At 42.3% G+C, this 20,034-nt stretch overlaps 4 protein-coding genes across 4 annotated transcripts; 2 read left to right on the top strand and 2 right to left on the bottom strand.

Moving 5' to 3' along the window:
* Positions 1-6,050: 6,050 nt before the first annotated feature.
* Positions 6,051-6,317, bottom strand: EAF01_000227 (uncharacterized protein; the record flags this gene model as incomplete). Its single annotated transcript, XM_038908477.1, has 1 exon — positions 6,051-6,317. The coding sequence occupies one exon, from the start codon at positions 6,315-6,317 to the stop codon at positions 6,051-6,053; it is 267 nt and encodes an 88-aa protein (XP_038775383.1).
* A 1,770-nt stretch (positions 6,318-8,087) lies between these two features.
* Positions 8,088-11,026, bottom strand: EAF01_000228 (uncharacterized protein). The gene is made up of 9 exons (XM_038908478.1): positions 10,694-11,026; positions 10,579-10,607; positions 10,361-10,483; positions 9,809-10,302; positions 9,443-9,752; positions 8,955-9,380; positions 8,796-8,902; positions 8,641-8,740; positions 8,088-8,582 (listed from the first exon to the last, which is right to left on the bottom strand). The coding sequence occupies exons 1-9, from the start codon at positions 10,705-10,707 to the stop codon at positions 8,389-8,391; spliced, it is 1,797 nt and encodes a 598-aa protein (XP_038775384.1). The 5' UTR covers positions 10,708-11,026; the 3' UTR covers positions 8,088-8,388.
* A 1,696-nt stretch (positions 11,027-12,722) lies between these two features.
* On the top strand, positions 12,723-15,719 carry EAF01_000229 (uncharacterized protein; the record flags this gene model as incomplete). The annotated part of the gene is made up of 1 exon (XM_038908479.1): positions 12,723-15,719. The coding sequence occupies one exon, from the start codon at positions 12,723-12,725 to the stop codon at positions 15,717-15,719; it is 2,997 nt and encodes a 998-aa protein (XP_038775385.1).
* Positions 15,720-16,875: 1,156 nt separating this feature from the next.
* EAF01_000230 (uncharacterized protein) lies at positions 16,876-19,035 on the top strand. Its single transcript, XM_038908480.1, has 3 exons — positions 16,876-17,082; positions 17,227-18,567; positions 18,677-19,035. The coding sequence occupies exons 1-3, from the start codon at positions 17,055-17,057 to the stop codon at positions 18,835-18,837; spliced, it is 1,530 nt and encodes a 509-aa protein (XP_038775386.1). The 5' UTR covers positions 16,876-17,054; the 3' UTR covers positions 18,838-19,035.
* Positions 19,036-20,034: the final 999 nt, after the last annotated feature.

The following is a 20,034-nucleotide window of genomic DNA, read 5'->3' on the forward strand; positions in this document are numbered from 1 at the left end:
TCAATGATCACCATCTCCCCCACAATACCGAAATCCACGAGTTTCCAAGGATATTTCGGTAAGGATCACATCTGAATCTGATAACCAGGGTTCAAAGCTCGAGCTCCAACGGCCCCCTAAATTCGGGACACACCCATTTTGATTATATGTAGATGGAATACACAGCCACCATTTTCTGTAACCCTACAATTAGCAACATAACCCCCGCCCTTTGAAATCCTGATTGCGTATTTATTCTCCCAATGATATGCTTTCTCTTGCGAGACATTTATATCCATCTAGTGATGTGATCCCATTCGCGAGACGGCACATGTACTTTGTCATTTTATATCTTCATCCTATGTTTCACGCGGTGAGGAAGTCGGAGGGTAAAAATACTCGCAGACTTGCTTGGGAATTAGTTGCGTCGGAATCATTATTCTGTGCCTCGTTCGAACGTTTTTTTCTTTGATTAATTAATGACTGTATAGGTTCATTTGGAAGATACACATGAAAATCGTTGCATTTATATCGCTGTAGTGTATATTTAACATGTGATTTAGCCATTGGGGGTTTCAGTATTCTGGATTACGGTCCGAACATCATAAATTATAGATTTCCGAATTCTACAGGAAGATTGAAAGTCCACTTCTATTCGCCAGTCTGGAGCTGCTGGAAACTTTGAGGTCTCTAGTGCCCGAGTGGGCAACATTGCTGTTCCTTTGGATTTGATACACGTGTAGTGAAATTTTTGTCTGGTCAAAAAGCGCATTTCTACACATCGTTGTTCTCAAATTTGTAATAGAGATACTCATCTGTGGCTAGGAAAATCTGATAATCATCAACTTAACACCTTGAAGCTCTGCTCTCGAGTTATTTTCTTTCATTCACTCGAACTCTCTTTCCTATCTGACATATATTCCATCTATACTATACATGCACGCTTAAAATAGGAAACTCTCCTTCGTGCACACCCCGCCGTTATCATGATTCATCTATCATCACTGCATTCTCTCAAAAAGGATCGAGCACGGCTGGAAGCTTCAAACCACACATCGCATTCGAGACTTAATTAACACGAAGACTGAATGAAACCACAAACTTTAAACATACAGCCCATAATGAAACCTGACTTCGGCATTGCACCTTTTCAAATGGGGCATATATCTTTACTTCTTTCTTCCTTCGTCATTCTCTCTCAGCACATCATCTCCGAATTCTCAATCGCCACACTAGAGGCACGGGATAGGTACGCATTAGATGTAGGGTCAAGAAATATCGTTCTTCCAACTATCAATTGTCGATTGTCAATATGGATGATTGTACGAGATTATGAGCGAAATATCGTTTATCTCCAAGATCAAATTAGATGATACTCAGTGTGAATGAGGAGGTACCTAACTGTGGGATTATAAATCGAGATGGTAAAAGGAGTATAAATTGTGAAGAGAAGTAACCACCAGCGAGTATTGGTCCAGCCAAATAGATGAAGAAAGCGCCAGGAAATCGCGTACGGCTACCAGAAAAGGGGTATGTATGGTCATGCCCTCGAACCCAACCAGAATTGCAAATCTGTTTCTTTCATGTACTCCGATCATTAACAAATCTTCGCTCCTCATGTGTCATTCTATATTACATATATTTACGAATGTGTCCAGAACATTTCCATTATGTAAATACACATGAAGCCCGCTTGGATCATTGAATCTACAAACTCTAGAATCTCATTCAAGATATACGACCAATGTAAAAGATTCTCTTTAAAGAAAAATAAATTAAATTTCTTCTCAATCACAAGCTCTAAAGAGAAACCCCCACTCTTGATTCAACTAGATTAAGATTCATGGGAAAAGATAAGCGACACAACCGAGACAATTTCAAGTCTTGATCCCTTCCCCTCGCCAGTTTCGAAAATCATCGCTTTGCTCCTCCCTTGATATAGTGCATAGAGTGACGATGTGCCGATCTTATCGCATTTACTTCCTCCCGCAAATCACTTACTCCTCAGTCACAAAATCGAGATCTTGCACTGCTGTGTTACATTACCCAATCCATTGCCAGACGCGAATATGCTCCACGACGAAGAACCAAGTGGTGTCCAAACATTATTAATGATTGCTCTCCATTCTGTCTTCAAAACTGGCACTCCCAATACAATAAAGCACATCATCTCCCAACCTCCAAGTTTTCTCTCCATATCACTCACTCACTGCTGACAAACTACTTGCCACCCGAGTCCAAAAAGTCCAAAAAGAAAATGGAAGACATACAACAGCGGGGATTCGCTGGTGGTCACCCACCCAACTACTAATCCACCGATCTAAAGCTTGTGTATGGCAGAGCGGACGGGATGCCCAATTCTCTTCAGTCTATGGTCGTATGTGACGGAACCTGTGGTTATGAGAAAATATAGATACTTTTTGTATTCGCGAAGTGTGGGGTTTGGAAAGTCGATTTGCTGAGAATGATCAGCTTGTTATTCAGCTATTCTATTCCCCGATCTGGAGTTTATATTCTGGTAGGGTAGAGGAGATTTCCTGATTCTTTTCGGAATATAGTCGTATGTATGGAGAAGACAGTAGATGTTCTGGAGATATGATGGGATGGAATTAGATGGTGTCGGCCGCACAGGGTATCTGGAGAGAAAGAGGAGGCCGAGAGAGTAAGAGAATAGTTGGAAAGAAGAGAAGCCAGTTTCAGCGAAGGGACTTGATGTACTTGGTACATCTACCTAGCTATAAAAATTGCGGTATCGTATTGTATTAATATGAATGAAAATGCAAACAATTCTTGCCTTTATTCCGAGTGTAATTCAAACTGGTAGACATAGTTATCTACCATGGTTTTAAATAAATACTACCAATATGACACATCAATCAATACCTAGTAAGTAGGATCAAGGTAGTACTTTTCTGAGTATTAAATGAAAGGAAAAGGAAGGGAAGGGAAGCAGAAAATGATAATGGGAGGTATGTATCAACAACTTGTGATTCCGAGATACTCTCTCATCAAAATCATTACATCAAGTTTTTCCATCTCTTTCCCATGCAATCCACATCCACAGCACCGATCTCAGACTCAATCTAAGATACTTCGAGGTTATACACAGAGTCACAGAGTCACACTTGTGCTACATCTTGGTCTCACCCTTGAACCCCAACTGTGAGGAGAAGAAGAGAAAACGAAAGAAATAAGACTAAAGAAAAGGAAAACCAAACACCAACCCCTCACATCCCGTTCCCTCATTCCCATCCTCCACGTACTCCCGATCATCAAGACATGCATACCTAGGTGTTGACTCAACCCACATCACATGATCCATCCCAATCTAAACCACTCACATCAGGATACCTACCCAGTTTCACTGACAACACTACAGAACACAACAAAACAAGTCCATAGAAAAAAGAAAATAACGACCTCACTTATCTTATAACAGATACGACATCTTCCTCCCTTCATACCCCATCCATCTCATGCCCGTAAATACGATGGGGTAACAAAAAGACCTGACTCAAGCACACGCTAGAATTCCTGATATCTGCATGCAAAAATCGGAGGAGGAGAACGCTGTATGTATGTATGTATGTATGTATGTATGTATGTATGTGTATAATCCATGTATTTGCTTTGCTTTGCTTTGCTTTGCTATATCTACCTCGTAATTGTTTTAGTTAATCTCCCAAGAGAAGAAAAAGAAAAAGAAAGAAAAGGAAACTTTCCATTCCAAAAGACAACCTCCATAGTACATACCAGTTATCCCACAACTACTAGGTAATCTACTCACTCACTCAAATTCTCAGGGCAGGGTCTCTTCCGACAAGTAGAACCTCAACCTCAAGCTAAAGAATATCTATCTCCCCATCTAAAAGCCCTATCTCCCCACCCCCCTCTCCCCCATTCGTCCCCTCGTTCCAAACGCTGTGCTCCCTCGCCCTCGCTCCCTCCTACGCCATACAAATCCTTATGCACGAAATGAACCATGTTACACATTACCATCACTACCACATACATACATACATACATACATATCATACCGTACATACCATATCGTAAGTTCGTAACCTTACAGAATACATTTCCAAACTTTCTTTTCATCATGCTGTGTGCGTATATATATATTTTGTACCATACCACTGTAGGTAACCTTGTTGAGGGTAAGTAAGTAAGTAAATAAGTAAGTTGCATATCATTCATTCACATTATCACACATCACTCGATATCGATATCACAATACATACTCTACCTACCCACCTACTCCCAGAAGCAATCCTCAAAATCAACTAATTAAATTCCCAACTTTAAAGATAATATTATTGCTACTACCAGTACCATACATCGCATGTGAATATTCACAATCCACAAATCCATCCATCAACCAAGAGACTAAATTCACCCCAGTCAATAAATTCCTTCAATCAGATCCTTCGTACTTTGCAAATCATCAATGTGAACATGTGCGTACTCCATACAACCTGCACCACAGAGCGAAAAAGAACGACCCTCCCCTCCTCCCCCCCCCCCACTAACACCACCCGAAATCATCTTCGTAGTCGGCCCCAAACCTCGCATACCTAGCTCGCCTCGTTACCATCACTGATTCACTGCATGGTTGGCGAAACATCAAGGGTTGCAGGAGGTGGGGTATGGTGTGTTATTAGAGTCATCTCCTACACTTTCTATCAAATTCCCTATTTCCTGATTCCCTGATTCACACTACCTACCTACAATAACTTAGAAATATCGAGCGTGTACCTAGGTATGTATACGATATCCGGGTGAATGTATTGCCTATCAATTTACCAATACCTCTTTCGTAGAGGCCGCATACGATAGCGGGGTCACAATGTGAATCTTCCACTAAAATGGGTGTATGAGGGGGCCTCGATTCTCAAAGGGTCAGATGCTACAAGGTTGTGTGAGCGGATTGTGCTGCGTGGTGGGGTATGGTAAGCAAAGCAAAGCAAAGCAAAGCAAGCAACGCAATAACACCGCACGTATGCACCTGCTCCAATGAATAATCAAAAGACGCACAAAGAGCGCAGTGTGAATGGAAGAATATGGTTGGTCGTGAATGAAAGACATGGTAGAAACGAAGTGGATGCAAGCGATTCCGATTTCTATCCCAAGGGATACTTAAAGAGTTCAACTTTCTTTCCAGTAAAGTCTTACACCCACAACCACAACCACAACCACAACCACAACCACAACCACATCCAACGAAAGAAATAAATCTACATACCTACATACCTACCTACGACTTCACTTCCACGAATCAACAAATTCTCAAACAATCTAACTCTTTTAATCACCACCCTCTCAAATCTATCAAGATGCCTGAAGCACATGGATGCAACTGCGGCGAATCCTGTATGTATCTATCATCTCCCTTTCAGTCCTTGTATCACATTCCATTCTTCGGAATGCTTGAGCGGCTTGAGAATTCCGGCTCATCATATATATAGGCAAATGCGAAAAGGACAACTGCTCCTGCAAATAGATTCTTCAATATGATACTCAAATCCGTTCATTAAACACCATATCATCTCTCTCGAAATAACCTCGAATTTCCTCTTGAGAATCCTCCTCTTCGATGCGAACAAAACATCTTGATCTTGTGGGCGGACGCTTTTCGATTTAGCCGGGTACGCAAAAGATACAGAAAGAAGTGTCGCTGGGGTGGACTTTGATGCAGCAAGCTTGGGGGAATGGAAAGCTTTTGATATCTGGGTTTCGTGCGGAAAGGAAACGGAAAGGGAAAGGGGGTTTCAAATTTACTTTGATATCAAATCAATTGTCATCTTGACTCCAAATATTTCATCGTATTCTGCTTTCCAAAATGTTGATCTTTGTGATTTGTGACATGAGAAAAACTCTTGATAAATAAACACCCCACTACTTATTGCCCTTACGATGAATGCGGGGTAAACGCAAGTAAAAAGTAAATCTTCATTGCACGACTTACCAATTACATTCCTTTCTTTCCATTTGTTATGATTCTATGTTAGTGAATCTTATCATCAAAGGTATCACAAGCCTTCTTCCGCGGACGGGAAAGTTTCCTCGTGGCCTTATGAGTGGGTTACAATCTCCCAGCTTGATCCCACCCCAGTACCAAGTCCCAAAGACTCTAAGGCTTTCCCTACCACACCTACATTGTCATACAGCGCAAACGCTGAACCTGTATTTCCTTCACGACTCAAGCCTCCATAAAGAAGTTGCCACGTCTTTAAAGCCTTCTTATCTTTCATCCTATCAATGCATCCATTTGTCCAGAGTGTCTCAGCCTTGCCATCTCTGCCCAAGAATGGATAAGTCACATTGCCTCGAAACAGCATCTTAGAAGTATAATGATGAACTAGTACCGTATTGATATCAGTGTATCCGAGAAACTCTCCGTGACTTTATCCGGGTTGCTGTTTTGCCGCGATTGATTGTCCTTCTTCGAGCAAGCTGCATCATTGAATACATCTTGAAATTTCCCGACGTCGTGTCACCTCAGGTGAGGCCATGCTGCTTAAGATCGGCGCAATAGTCGTGTAAAAATATCTCACCACACCTTCACCAATCACCCCACTGTCAATGAATTCATACTCTCGGGTTACCCAGAAAAGCAAAGTACGAACGTGAGACCAAGATCTCCGGGGAAGGACTCCCACGCCGGCGAGTAATTATTATCGAATGATGGTTGATCACTTGCCTCTTGTTCCGCCTGTTGTGTATTTCATGGCATCTAACTTTAGTTTGGGGACCCCTCCTTTCTCAATTCGTCAGGATAAAGCCTGGAAGCGTAGGTCACTCGCTGGTCGTATTCTATGCCTCGCACTCTAGCTTGTTTTCGCAGGCTTCCACTTTCCAATCTTTGAAGTTGATAGCTTTGATCTGTGAGTATAAGTAGCTGCTTTACTTCCTCTTGTTTTTGGTATTCTTTCATCAGAAGTACATCAACACAAATCACCACAATAAAGCCAACCGACACACTCCACAAATAACATACCAATAATCATCATGTCTCCATGCTCTTGCTGCACTCATGCTGCCACTGAAGGTTGCTCAAGCACCTGCAGCTGTTGCAAAGACAAGGTACGCGAATTTCTTCCTTGCCGCTGGGCAGGCACCAGGTATTAACAGACACCACTGTAGCACTAATGGCTTCATCTCGCGACCTCTCCTCACATAACCTCATAAGTATTCACATCGTCGCTCCGTCAGATCGCCAGCCATCTCGACCAAGACAACGATAACCGAAGACCGAAGACCGAAGACCATGAGCGAGACGACCAGTACACCATGTGATGAGTGGGAATAGTGATTGATTCTTGCATTGAGAGGAGTTCTGCATGTTATATTTCCTGGGATGAAACAGTGGATGTATGCTATCTTTTTGGTTGGTCAGAGACGAGATATAAATGTGTTGTTTGCTGTTTGTAAAGGACGGGGGTTGAAGCAGGGTCTACTTGTTTTTGGTTTCTGATTTGAGATAAATTCATCACACTCGTTCAAGTAACTGTTTGATTCGATTGGCCGTAATGAAATCTGTTTCATATCTGATCATCTTGTTTGCCTCTTGGGATCAAAATGTGAAGCTTTTCTTTGGATTCGCAATAGACATGGCCGCCCCAAAATGAGAGAGTGCGTAGATGGGTCTGGGTCGAAGCATCTTTGAGAGCTTTCGATTCAAAATTCTTCGCCGCACCCAAGGCGAAGTGTATCCCAACGTGAAGAGATAGAATCCGATTAAACTCGCCGGCTTTGTCCAAACTCTCACTTCCTAAGTAGCTGGACGAGGGGTCGCACGTAGAATAATCGATGAAACATGAGATTGGCGCTGGAATCGAACGGCAAACAATAGATTTCTTGAGTCGAGCTTTGTAGAAAGAGAAAAAAGAAAAGATTTCTTTGGAATCTGATAAAAGAAGGGGGATTATATAGAGTCGATGGGTCTAACTTTATAATCCCTTGAAAGCAAAAAGCATCTAGTAACTAACACCTTGATGGGTACCTTTGAGTCTGTGTCACTCACTACCAATACCTTGACGGATACCTCCCTAGTACTTGTCTGCTTCCTTGCCTATTGCGTGATCAATGTATCCGTCATGCCTCCTATGGATGATGGAAGTACTTATCTAATGTTTTATCCTGCATTCGACCTGCATATCAAAGTCGTGAGCTGTTTGTTACCAATATGATTGAGGGTCTTCCACTTGCTATCTAGGTATTAGGTAGGTAGGCAGTGGCAATACATCAACTGTTGAAAACATTTAACTGGTTTGAAAAGCTGTATTAGAAATAAGGACTAGTCTAACTTTAATTGAAGTTAACGCTGGTTTTGCCCATCGGGACCTGTAATATCTTGGGTTTCTGGAACCCCAACGCAAATCTATATTCTATCATGCGCTGTTATAACAATTATTCATCAATAATATCCATGTAGCCTTCTAAAGCCTCTCGGCCATGGTTTACTGATATGTCTCCTGAGCATTCCCAAGTATCTATCAACCTATTACGAATATGTGTTGTTGGCAGTGCATGTTGTTGCTCGGTGTATTTTAATACCTCTAGAATACACCCTCGGTCTTCGATATCTGTAAACTGTTCGCCGCCTGTTTAGAGAGTGTGGTTAATTGATAAGGAACCTTGGCGACGGGAAGGAAGACCTACACATAGAGATAGCCATATACGCTATGTTCATCGCGGATGGAGACCGGTGGTTTGATATTGCTACACCACAAAGACGTTTAACAATCGTGTTTATCTGTGCCTAGGGTATCAGGATCATCAGTATAGCACTCAAAGTCATATATGAGAAAACATACTTCGATGTCTTTTTTAACTGCTCTGAGGCCTGGTCCCAACCTAGGTATTCGCGGATCGTAAGTTGTGAGTAGGATTCGAGAGATATCCATGTGTTGATGTGCAGTGACTATTACATTTGATGAGTATTGCATTATTGCAAGTTATCGGAAACCGCTTACCATGGCAATCAGATAAATACCATATCTCAGGTAGGGCCCGCCTGGAATTCACAGCAGGAGCTCTATCGTATAAAGCATCGAAGGATTGTGGACGTAAGCTTTCCCAGCCTTCGTGATACTGAACTAACATGTCGTAGTCGCTATTAGATTTACTGCCTAGGCCGTAACAGTATTGTAATACATCAGCACAATGAACAATTGTTCGATAAGCCCAAGTAAAATCGTCTGCGTATTCAAGGGATCGATATTCGTGATACTGCAGAGGCATGTGAAAAGGTCTTTGTCTAAGAAATGCCATGTGAACTTCTTGTCTGTAAGCGACACGAAATGCGGCTCTACGAAGGCTACTATCAAGACCTCCTGATGCTTGAGCCGTAAGAAAAACTTGAGTTCCTTTGGGTGCCCCATCTCCCCCGCTCAAAGGTGCTACAAGACACAATGTATAGTCAGTCAAAGCAATTTAAATTCATTGGATAGGAAAAGCAAACCATCAATTTCTTCATAAAATCTCAATATCACAGAGGCGACTAGTAGGTTCTCGTCATACAAGACATCAAGATTATCTGATACAGATACAAGATGCTCGGTACACTTGCTGTGATATTCAGCGGCAGTCTCCATATGTAAGTTGGGCAGCGAATTTCCGTTATATTCAACCATGCCATTGTTCCTATACCGTTCGAGCCGGCCAAGGTATCTCGCGGATGCTGTGTATATAGCATTGAGAAGTGCGGGACAATGCTTCGCCCTTTGTGGAACTACTAAAGCAAAATGGCGCTCTGGGTCGCAGAGGTCAAACTGAAGATAACAACAAGTATGAGCAAGGGTAGGCTTTGTTTGAGGTCTGTACATACCCAACCAGCTAGCTCATCTGCAAAATATCTCAAAAGGCAAGCCTGCTGTATTTCCGACTGAGATAAATCATCTACGACTTCATTTTGGACATCCAGTTCACGAGGGAAGATTGTAGATAAGTCATAATCAACGGGCCGCTGATGCACCATTTCCCCAGACGTATTTGATCCAGTGAGATATCCATCGATCTTTGCGGGTCTTCTTGGGTAGGATCTGACAGCTGAACGCTTGCTTGAAGAAGACGAATTGTCATCGTCTACCCTTTGCCTCTTCACTGGGGATCTTTCTTGATCCTGCGAAATGGACTTTTTAAAAGCTTCAATACGAGAGGTAGCAGATGGCCGCCGCTCGATCAGCCCTGTGGAGATAATTGGGTGGGGAGTTTCGCTCCAATTGGCAGTCAAATCTGATGTAGTTGTGCTTTCACGTCTTGCTATCACTGTATATATTTCGTCTAGTTCAGGTGACTCATCGATAAAGTCATCAGAACCAACTAAATAATTGTACGTGTGAATAAGGATGATTGGGGCGACGATTCAACTTCTACTTACTTTTTCCAGGTAATCTCACCCATACTTGATTTTGGAAATTGGAATCGTAACGGGCACTAGAGCCATGACGAAAACGTATTTTTCCAAGGGAGTTAGAAAAGTTCGGATGGATACTTTCGTCGTCTGAGTAGTTATGTTAGGTGTTGAAATGAAGCTATATGAATTTATGCTGTCGAGCAGCCAGGGTATGAGCCTGTGAACTTTACAAATACACCTACCAATATGGATCTGCTCAATTGCAGAAGACCTAATGATTGCATGTCAGCCAAGTTCGATTGGACAGACACATTGCCTTGTGTTTTATGTATGAACTTCGGCGGTGAGATGGATTACCTAGGACTTGACATTGAAAATCTAGGGGAAATTTCGATATTCTTGTGCGACCAGTATCATTACTAGATGAAATCTTGGCTGTCACTAGCATCTGGAATTGCTTAAAGCTCAATGGATGAAACACAGAATGTAGACACACGACCTTCACGAATTTATCGTCTGGTGGGCAAGTAATAATAAAGCAATAGAATAATATGCTGAACTGTGGGAAGGTGGGAAGGCGTGGGGAACTAGAAAGCTGGGGTAAGAGCATGGGGGATAACCTCGTGTAGGTAGGTACCTCCCTATCCACCGAGCCACCTAACAGATGTACCGGTCGATTGTCTTGATATGTCTTGAATCATATAATACCTATTTCCAATCAATATCTTTTTGGTGATGTCCCGAGCATTGGATATTTGATAACAGAACGAAACATAATGGGTATGCAGTTTCGCATTTTCGTTCTGCAGGTACTTGTGATTGGCATTTTGAATCTGGAACTTCGAGTAAGATCTTACAACTTTACAAGAATAGAAGCTGCAAGGCAGAGAAGTTAGAAACCGAAGATGCTCCGACGGCTGGGACATGATGTCTGATTGACTAATCCATAAGTTAGGCATTTCTTAAATGCATACTGATGCAATGCAGAGATATCCCGAATGCAGCAAAGAGGACCGGTTCATCCTCGCCATCATCGCCCACTAGTATATTGTTTGTTGATAGAGACTGGTGGGCGTCGAAGAAAGTTGAAGGAGATTGTGTTTCACGATCATGTGATTAACGAGTAAATGACTACCCAGCCCAGCGAGTGTTCCGTGGACGTGAGATAGGTTTATACTATTAATAAGTCGATTGGAACCTTCCCTGTCCCCCTTCGTGATTCGAAAACGCTCGTTGATACAAAAGGTTGAGGCTAGCAACTTTGTAAATTGTAGTTTTAGTTAATGTTATTAATTCTTATTTATTAGTCATCATAAGAAGCCTCATTCTATCTGGTTCTCACGTTTCATATAAAAAAGAGCAAGGCTATCCCAGTTATCGGAATAGAAAGAGGCTATTCGTGGATCCCACATATTAAGATGATGTGAGTGAACGATGATAGATGAGTAAACAGATATCAGTTACACCAGGCATTCATTAAGCACACAGTCTATAGGTAGGGACGGAATCCACTCATCAGTCCTATATCAACCATTCAGAATCTTCAGGAATCAGAGGTAATGGAGGATTTCAGAAGTACATCTTAGGTAGGCAATGAAAGTACCAAGATAGGTGGCTCGGGTGGGTAAGGAAAAGAAGATGGATGACGGAGAAGTTTCTAATCCAATCAATATAAATCAATCTTGATGCTCCCCCTAATCGCTTTCGCTTTGCACAACGACTTCATCGTCTTTATCAAGTACTCATAATTAATAAGTATGCTTGTAAGTTGTAAGTTGTCATTGGCGGTACTGGTCCTGAATACGGATCCAGTTGAAATGAGAGGAATGTCGCGAAACATTCTTACCAGCAATCAGTTCCTCAACCTCAAACACCTAAATACTGTAATGTAACTCCTCTCGAATTCACAATCTCCTGGATTCCATAACTCCATTCCATTCAATTGAAGATTATTATTGTTCGTGAAAAGCATTATTTGTTATTGAATTTGTGTCTTCCTTCTTCCTCTTCACCTCCTTCTCCTCTTTCTCCTCCTTCTCCTTCTCCTTTTCCCCTCTGTTAGACTTCTCTCTCCAATAAAATATGTTACCGTACCACACCGGGACCTTGTTACCAAACCAAAATTGATAAGACCTCACTCATTTCGCATTTAATAAAAAGCGTCGAGGCTAGGCCGTGGATCCCCTTTAAACTTAACGGTTTTGCTTTGACAGTACCAGAAACTCAAACCCAAACCCAAGTTTGTTATTCTTAACTATCTTTACCAAACGCCCACCTGGACATTTCCTCCATCTCGTTCGACGTAATGAGATGAGATATGCCATAGTCGCTTTTGCGCCTTTGAAAATCCATGAATTCCCAAAGATAGATTGCCAAATCCACTCAAATGACTGTGCTTAAAGACGCGCTTTCGCGATCCGATACATTTTTGCGACCCCGGTCGGAATATATCTCGAGTCCCGGCATGCAATCCGACGACTCTACACCTTCAACGCCAGATAAAGATCACGATCGAAAACCACGAACTGTGCGAAAACCATCGCCCGGTCTTGCTGCTCGACTTGCAGCGTTAGGTTTTGGAAAAGATCCCGATCCAAATTCAGCAACGACAATTTCACCAGTTGACCGAATTGGCCGCATTCCTGAAGATCAAATTCGCCAGCTTGATCACCTCCACCGCGCTAATTCTACGAGTTCGCATATTCACCGACGAGGTCGTGCTTGGAGTGGCAGCATTGGTCTCTTGACTCCTCAAGTAACTGGTGGCAGCTTTAAAGAGACCAACCTTCGAGAGATCAACATTAGTGACACGCGAGTACTTGACAGTGCCACGCATTCAACGCCTTCGCTTGATAACTTTGTTAACCAGGACATGACAACAAATGTTGACCTTATAGGAATGGATTCGCAGAAGTATCGATTGCCAGAACATACAAATGGAAATGGCACGAAAACAATGGCAGACATAAAGCAGGCGCATATCGAACGAAATATACCTCCTGTAAAAGAGATTGAAATACCTCCACCTCCTATCCACAAAGACGAAATTCCTCCACCTCCTATTCAAGAAGACGAAACACCTCCACCTCCCATAGCTAAAGATACTCCGCCAACTGCGACAACACCCAGCGAATCTTCAAATGATGTTTCATCCTACTTCAATCCCTTTGGCCATCAACGGGCAGGCTCAATTTACACTTTATCGCGAGCGTCTTTTGCCAGTCAACTTGCTCAATTGACGTCTTTGCAACTACCAGATGCAGCCTCGTTGTCAACGAAAATATCCGCAATTCCCAGCTCAAAATCTGCATCGAAGGCATTAATGGGAGCCGCAGAACAAATTAGAAGTTGGATATCAAAAGCATCAGATGTTGTTTCTGGCCTAGATGGAGAGGATGACGTAGAATGGGCAGCAGCTGGTGGTAGAGAAGGGCTAGAGGAAGTGGATAATGCGATTACACGTTTCGAAAAATTAATTAATATTTACGTTTCAGCCATCGAGTCTTTACAAGAACGCCCAGATATTGCTACGGTTCCTGCAGACGAACTTCAAAAGGTCGTACTACAGGTAGAAAGCATCCTTGAGGAATGGGAAAAGATAAGGAGAACTCTCAAGGGTGTAAAAAATTCGGTTGAGATTGCTATGGAATGGGAGGAATTATGGAATACAGTTTTGGGAGATATAGGCAATGAAGTGGACATTCTGGCGCGACTCGTTTTTGAAATGGAAGAGAAGCGGCACAAGTCCTTGGCAGAAGCCGACAACGACGGAGTTGATATCAAAGAGCTCGAGACAATTGTAGAAGAAACGCCCTCATCTAAGTCGAGGTTACAGGCCAATAGTCGATTTGGTATGCCATCTTCAGCAGCCTTTCCTCTGAGCCCGAACTCGCCAGTTACACCAATAATGGCGCAAGACGATTCAAGCCTTTTAGCATTGTTTGCAAGAATGCAGCCCCTGAGAGCTTCTTTGGACTTTTTGCCTATGAGATTATCTACGTTTCATGCTAGAGCCGAAACGATATTTCCCACGGCCTGCGACGAACTAGAAAGCCGACGAGGTGGTTTGGAGAAAAGTTGGAAATCTCTCGAGAAAGATGCTGAATCATTACGAAGGGAACTTGGAGAAGATCGTTGGGTTCTCGTCTTCCGCGGTGCGGGTCGACAAGCACAGAAAATGTACGAATCTGTCGAAAGAAGCTGTGCCAAGTTGAAGGAGTCTCTTGATACTGGGGTCCATCTAAACAACCCTGCTACAATGGGCAAGAAGATCGAAAGTTACGAAGCGAAGAAAATGCACTACGGACCAGCCATCGAAAGGGTTCTATCAATTATCGAGAAAGGAGTAAAGGATCGCCTCACAGTCAATGGTGAAATCTTGAGATTACACTCAGATATGCAACAGAGGTGGGATTCATTGAAAGATCAAATGAACGAATTGGACACAATACTTGAAGAACTCCAGTCAGATCGCAGAAACCAGCAGCTCAGAGATTCAATTTCAAGTATGGTTTCGAATGATCGCTCAACCATTGGAAGCTTGAACAATGACACACCAGGAAGTTCGCCTGCATCCTCGGTGATAATGTCAAATCTAAGTAGTAAACTTGATCCCACAACACCCGCAAGGAATGGAAAGATACGTTCCAGTGGCAGAAGTAGTGTGACTGGAGCAAGAAGGAATTTAAGTGTTGGACAACCTCCTCGATCTTTCAGTCGAGCTTCCCCATCCCCTATTCCTCCCCGACAAAGCTCTGCAACTCCAACTGGTCGACTCCCCCGACCTTCCAATACACCCAGTGACAATCGACCTCGATGGAATACCAGCACTAATACCAGTGATATACTTATTGGCCATGGCTTCAAACCTCTTAGTGTCACAACACCAAGTTCCACCCAATCAAATCGGTCTACCAGGTCCAATACATCTGATTCCAAAATACCACTCCGAAGCCCACTGGGCCGCGGGAATACAGCCTCTCCAGTCATACGAGAACCCATAACTCCCTCAGGCAATAGGCCGGCTTCGCGAACAGTACGACGAGACCTCTCCACCCCTGGACCATACTCTCAACATACACTATCAGTTAATTCACCTTCCCGTCCCCGTGTTCTGGCTAGCAAGTCTTCCATGTCCAACCTGACAGGCAATAACCGTCGCTCCTCGATGCAACCTTCGTATTCATATGAAGCCAGAGCTAGCAGCCCGGTGGTTCGGAGACCTGCTAGCTCGTTAGCTACCAGCAGAAGGATTAGCCTTCTTCCCACCCCACGAGGTAGAAACTCGGAAATGGCTGGCAGGGATAGTCCCGCACCAAACAGAGGTAGCAGCACATCCACAACTGATAGCAAAGGTAATCCCAAGAAGCAATGGAGACCATAAAATACTCTTGTCAAATCAAAGTTCTTGGGTTACTGAAGCTTTGTAAATGAGTTACGGTGTTTTATTGTTCGACTTAAATTATACACAGCATGGTTTGTAGGCGTTTTTTTTCTTTCTTTGCCACGCCATTTTGAAACGCGCGATGTCTTTTAGCGAGTGGAATTTTGTGCTATTGAAATTATACCGTGTGAATGGAGCATTGAAGGAGTTTAAACGGTATGGTCGAAACTTGGCTGCACAAGATTTCACAATCCACATTTGAAGGTTATAGAAGTACAATGGATTGGCATGTGATGGATTGGGAATTTGGGGTGGTGAAGAGGGTGCGCGAGGTCAACGATGGAGAATGATACCATTACTTGTATGATAGATAGATTAGGACTGCTAGGTAGTTAGCGAAGCGAAGGAAGACTGTGATACCCTTTTACTATAACCCATAGATGACGATGTTTTTCTTTTCATAGAATCAAATAATGTGTGAAATAGTCTGATAGCTTTTATGCCATGCTTTCTTATGCTTCCATCTAACCTATAACCAACTTCATTCACCGCTACTTGGGAGGCCGGAAAGATCATTTCATCGTCTAGATCTAAATGTAAATGATATATTGGTGTATGGAGTATGGAGTATAGAGTATGTAATATTTGTAACACATGATACATGATCATCCATAAGTGGAGGGAGGAGGTCGTTTCTATCTTTCACACCTCAGTTCTTACTCTTTCTTTAAATTCTTCAAGATATCCCTGGGTACCTTGGCGATGTAGGTAGGTAGGTTATAATTTCTTCCATGTATACTCTCGTTGTCTTGTTGATATCACATCACCATTCATCAAGGTCTAGGGTAGGTACACACAAAACTTCGAGTCTCCCTAACAAGCTGGCATCTTATTAACTCATACATAAACGGAATTACCAATCGCATTCATTCCTTGATTCGCTCTCCATGACAGAACGATGAATAAAATAAAAAGTGGAGTCCACATCGTCACTTTTCTCCGTTCAACCCCAGATTTATTTATGGGGACTGCATCTTCCGGTTTAAAGAGGGCCGAAATCGCCGGGGAATGCCTCTTTGAGTGATTTCGCATGAAGTGAAGTGAAGCTTGATTCGATTAACTTATCCATTTTGGGTTATATTATTCGTATCTGGTGTCCCGTTGATTGGATTATGTCTAATTATATTCTTATATTTCCTTGAGTCTTATTATACTGTGTAATTTGTTTATTTTCCATGGGTATATGGATTTTTGAGGATATAACCTTAAGGATTGCATCTATTTATTACATCGTTCAACTGTCCGTTGGAGAAAACACCTCGAGGTTGTGTCAAAATGACGAAGACGTTTAAGGGCTCAGAAGGTATAGTCTTTTCTTCTACTCATCTCTACTGTCTATGATCCCTATTCAATGTTTCCTCAGTCATCATATCTGCTTTGATCAATCCCGTCCCATTTCACTCATTTCCAGCATTCATTTCCATAAACTAATACAAACAACACATAGTCTCATCCCACAATACACCAGAATCCTGCTGGGTATGCATCAATTCAACCGTCTACGATGTCACGGAATTTCTCCCCAATCACCCTGGCGGATCCAAAATCGTTCTCAGCCTCGCCGGTAACCTTGACGCTACCGAGGAATTTGAAATGATTCATCCGCCTGGAACCCTCGAAGAGAATCTCGACGCCTCCAAAATCCTCGGCAAGATTGACGCTTCGGAACTAAAACAACCGATTGAAGAGAAAACAAAGAGTTCTCCCGTTGAAGCGGCGGATTCAAAAGATAATAATGAAGATGCAGTTGATATAGATGCGGATGTCAAGACTCTCCTTAATCTTGATGAGATCGAGCAATTGGCCACGAAGAAGATTTCAAATAAATGCTGGTCATATTATTATTCAGCGGCAGATGATCTTTGGTCGAAAAACTTCAATAATGCGGTATATCGACAGATTCTCCTGCGACCACGAGTCTTTGTCGATTGCACAAAATGTGATTCTTCCACCACGATGCTGGGACAGAAAGTTGGATTGCCGATTTTTGTATCGCCAGCAGCAATGGCAAGATTATCTCATCCGGCTGGTGAACAGGGCATTGCGAAGGGAATTTCGAACTTTGGTGCTGTGCAAATTGTGTCGAATAATGCGAGCATGACCCCTGAACAAATTGTAGAGGGTTCACTACCAGGGCAGATCTTCGGTTGGCAGTTGTATGTGCAAAATGATAGGAAGAAGAGTGAAGCTATGCTGCAGAGGATTAATGCTATGAGTGATAAGTACAAATTTATCGTTTTGACTCTAGATGCGCCAGTGCCGGGAAAGAGAGAACATGATGAGAGGCAAAAGGATGTAGGAGCTAGCTTACCTGTTTCTTCAGGAGTAAAAGCCAAGGATAAGGCGGAAGATAACAGTCCGCCAGCTGGTAAAGGAGGGGTGGGGAAACAATTGTTCATGGGAACAGCTGCAGACTTGACTTGGAAATCTACCCTGCAGTGGTTGGCTAAACATACTAAAATGCCAATTGTCTTGAAGGGTATCCAAACCCATGAAGATGCATATCTAGCATCTCAATATGCACCACAAGTTAAGGGTATTCTTCTTTCGAATCATGGAGGAAGAGCTCTGGATACAGCACCACCTGCTATCCACACACTCCTCGAAATCCAGAAATACTGCCCGGAGGTTCTCGGTAGGATAGAAGTTTGGGTCGATGGTGGCATCAAGAGAGGTACAGATGTAGTGAAAGCATTATGTCTTGGAGCTAAAGCTGTGGGGGTCGGCAGAGCTGCATTATTCGGTCTTGGGGCTGGTGGTCCAGAGGGTGTTGAGAGAACTTTTGAGAGTATGTATTTTCTGATTTGTTTGTTTCAGCAGTGTTTGCTTTTCATCTTTACTTCTCGAAAAGTCATTGGCATTAAATTGGGGAATTTGCTAACATATACACCTACTAGTCCTCAAAGCCGAAATGGAAACTTGCATGAGACTTTTAGGCGTGGAGAAGGTTAGTGAGTTGGGTCCTAAATATGTTAATGCTAGAGCGGTGGAAAGGGATTTGTATGATGGTCATCCAGGCTTGGAGAAATTGGGATTGTGGGTAAAGGCCAATTTGTAGATTCTGACGGGGAGTTGTCACTTGTGGGTGGTTGTAACATGTTATTGTAGGTAATTTTGGGGTTGTATGTGTGGATTGAAAAGATGGTAAATCGAACTTTAGAACATATCTTTGATGGCTGAATTGGAAATGAATAATAATCCACGGTTGGAATTGATGTTTCTATATGATTCTCACCCTCTTGAAATTCGAAATTCAGTTGGAAATGAAACATCTCTCTTGTATGAATAATTATCTAGGCAAGTGATACACTTCCAATATCCCATTTATCCTATTTGTATTCAAGTATAAACCATGTTGTCTATAGCAGCTTGATATCCTCTATATTTTCCCTTCTTATACCCTTTTTCTATTCATTACCCCTCATCATCCCCTTTTATCTACTTATCCATTCATCCATCCATCCATCCATTCATGAATTCATCCTCGTACTGAGATATCAATACATACTTCCTACATATCAACAGATACTACTTTCATCTCCTATACATTCCTCATGTATTAGTTAGTGGTGTAGTGTAGTATAGTGTAGTGTAGTGAAGAGGTGGTAGATAGTTAGATAAATAAAGTTCATACTTCATACTTCATACTTCAGAGTTCAGAGTTCAGAGTTCATACTTCATATTTCATATTTCATATTTTGGATTTTAGGGTTTAGGGTTTAGGGTTTAGGGCTTAGATTTTAGGGTTTAGATTTTATATTTTAGACTCTAAATTTTGAATTTTAACTTTAAAGATGATTTGGTGTGGTCTGGTGTGGTGTGGTGTGCTCTGGTACGCTCGCTTCGCCTATTCATCTTGGACTAGGTAGGTAGATAGATAGATAGATAGATTTGGAGAGTCTAGGTAGGTAGCTGGGTAGCTGGGTGGGTGGATGGGTAGATAGATATCTAGGTAACTTGGATAGTTAGATTATGACTCTATGAGAGAGGTGAGATTGAGATTGGTGGGTGGTATATGGTATATGGTATATGGTATATGGTATGTATGTATGTGTGTATGTGTGTATGTGTGTATGTGTGTATGTGTGTATGTGTGTATGTGTGTATGTGTGTATGTGTGTATGTGTGTATGTGTGTATGTGTAGTGGATAGTGTGTAGTTTATATATATGCTAGAGGTATACTAGAGGTAGTACAATATAATCCTATAATATTAAACTACTATCATATCCTATCCTATCCTATTCCAAAATCCT

Source organism: Botrytis porri, assembly GCF_014898465.1.
Source record: "Botrytis porri strain MUCL 3234 chromosome Unknown BPOR_001, whole genome shotgun sequence".
Classification (NCBI taxonomy): Eukaryota; Fungi; Ascomycota; class Leotiomycetes; order Helotiales; family Sclerotiniaceae; genus Botrytis; species Botrytis porri.

What these genes read in the sequence shown, in the direction of transcription:
- EAF01_000230 (XM_038908480.1), top strand. Translation starts at nt 17,055, where the DNA reads ATGACGAAGACGTTTAAGGGCTCAGAAG. An exon ending in GACGTTTAAGGGCTCAGAAG is followed by an intron (nt 17,083 to 17,226) that starts GTATAGTCTTTT and finishes AACAACACATAG; the next exon opens with TCTCATCCCACAATACACCA. An exon ending in TGTTGAGAGAACTTTTGAGA is followed by an intron (nt 18,568 to 18,676) that starts GTATGTATTTTC and finishes TACACCTACTAG; the next exon opens with TCCTCAAAGCCGAAATGGAA.
- EAF01_000228 (XM_038908478.1), bottom strand. An exon ending in CAGATGAGCTAGCTGGTTGG is followed by an intron (nt 9,753 to 9,808) that starts GTATGTACAGAC and finishes TGTTATCTTCAG; the next exon opens with TTTGACCTCTGCGACCCAGA. An exon ending in ATTTTATGAAGAAATTGATG is followed by an intron (nt 9,381 to 9,442) that starts GTTTGCTTTTCC and finishes TGTGTCTTGTAG; the next exon opens with CACCTTTGAGCGGGGGAGAT.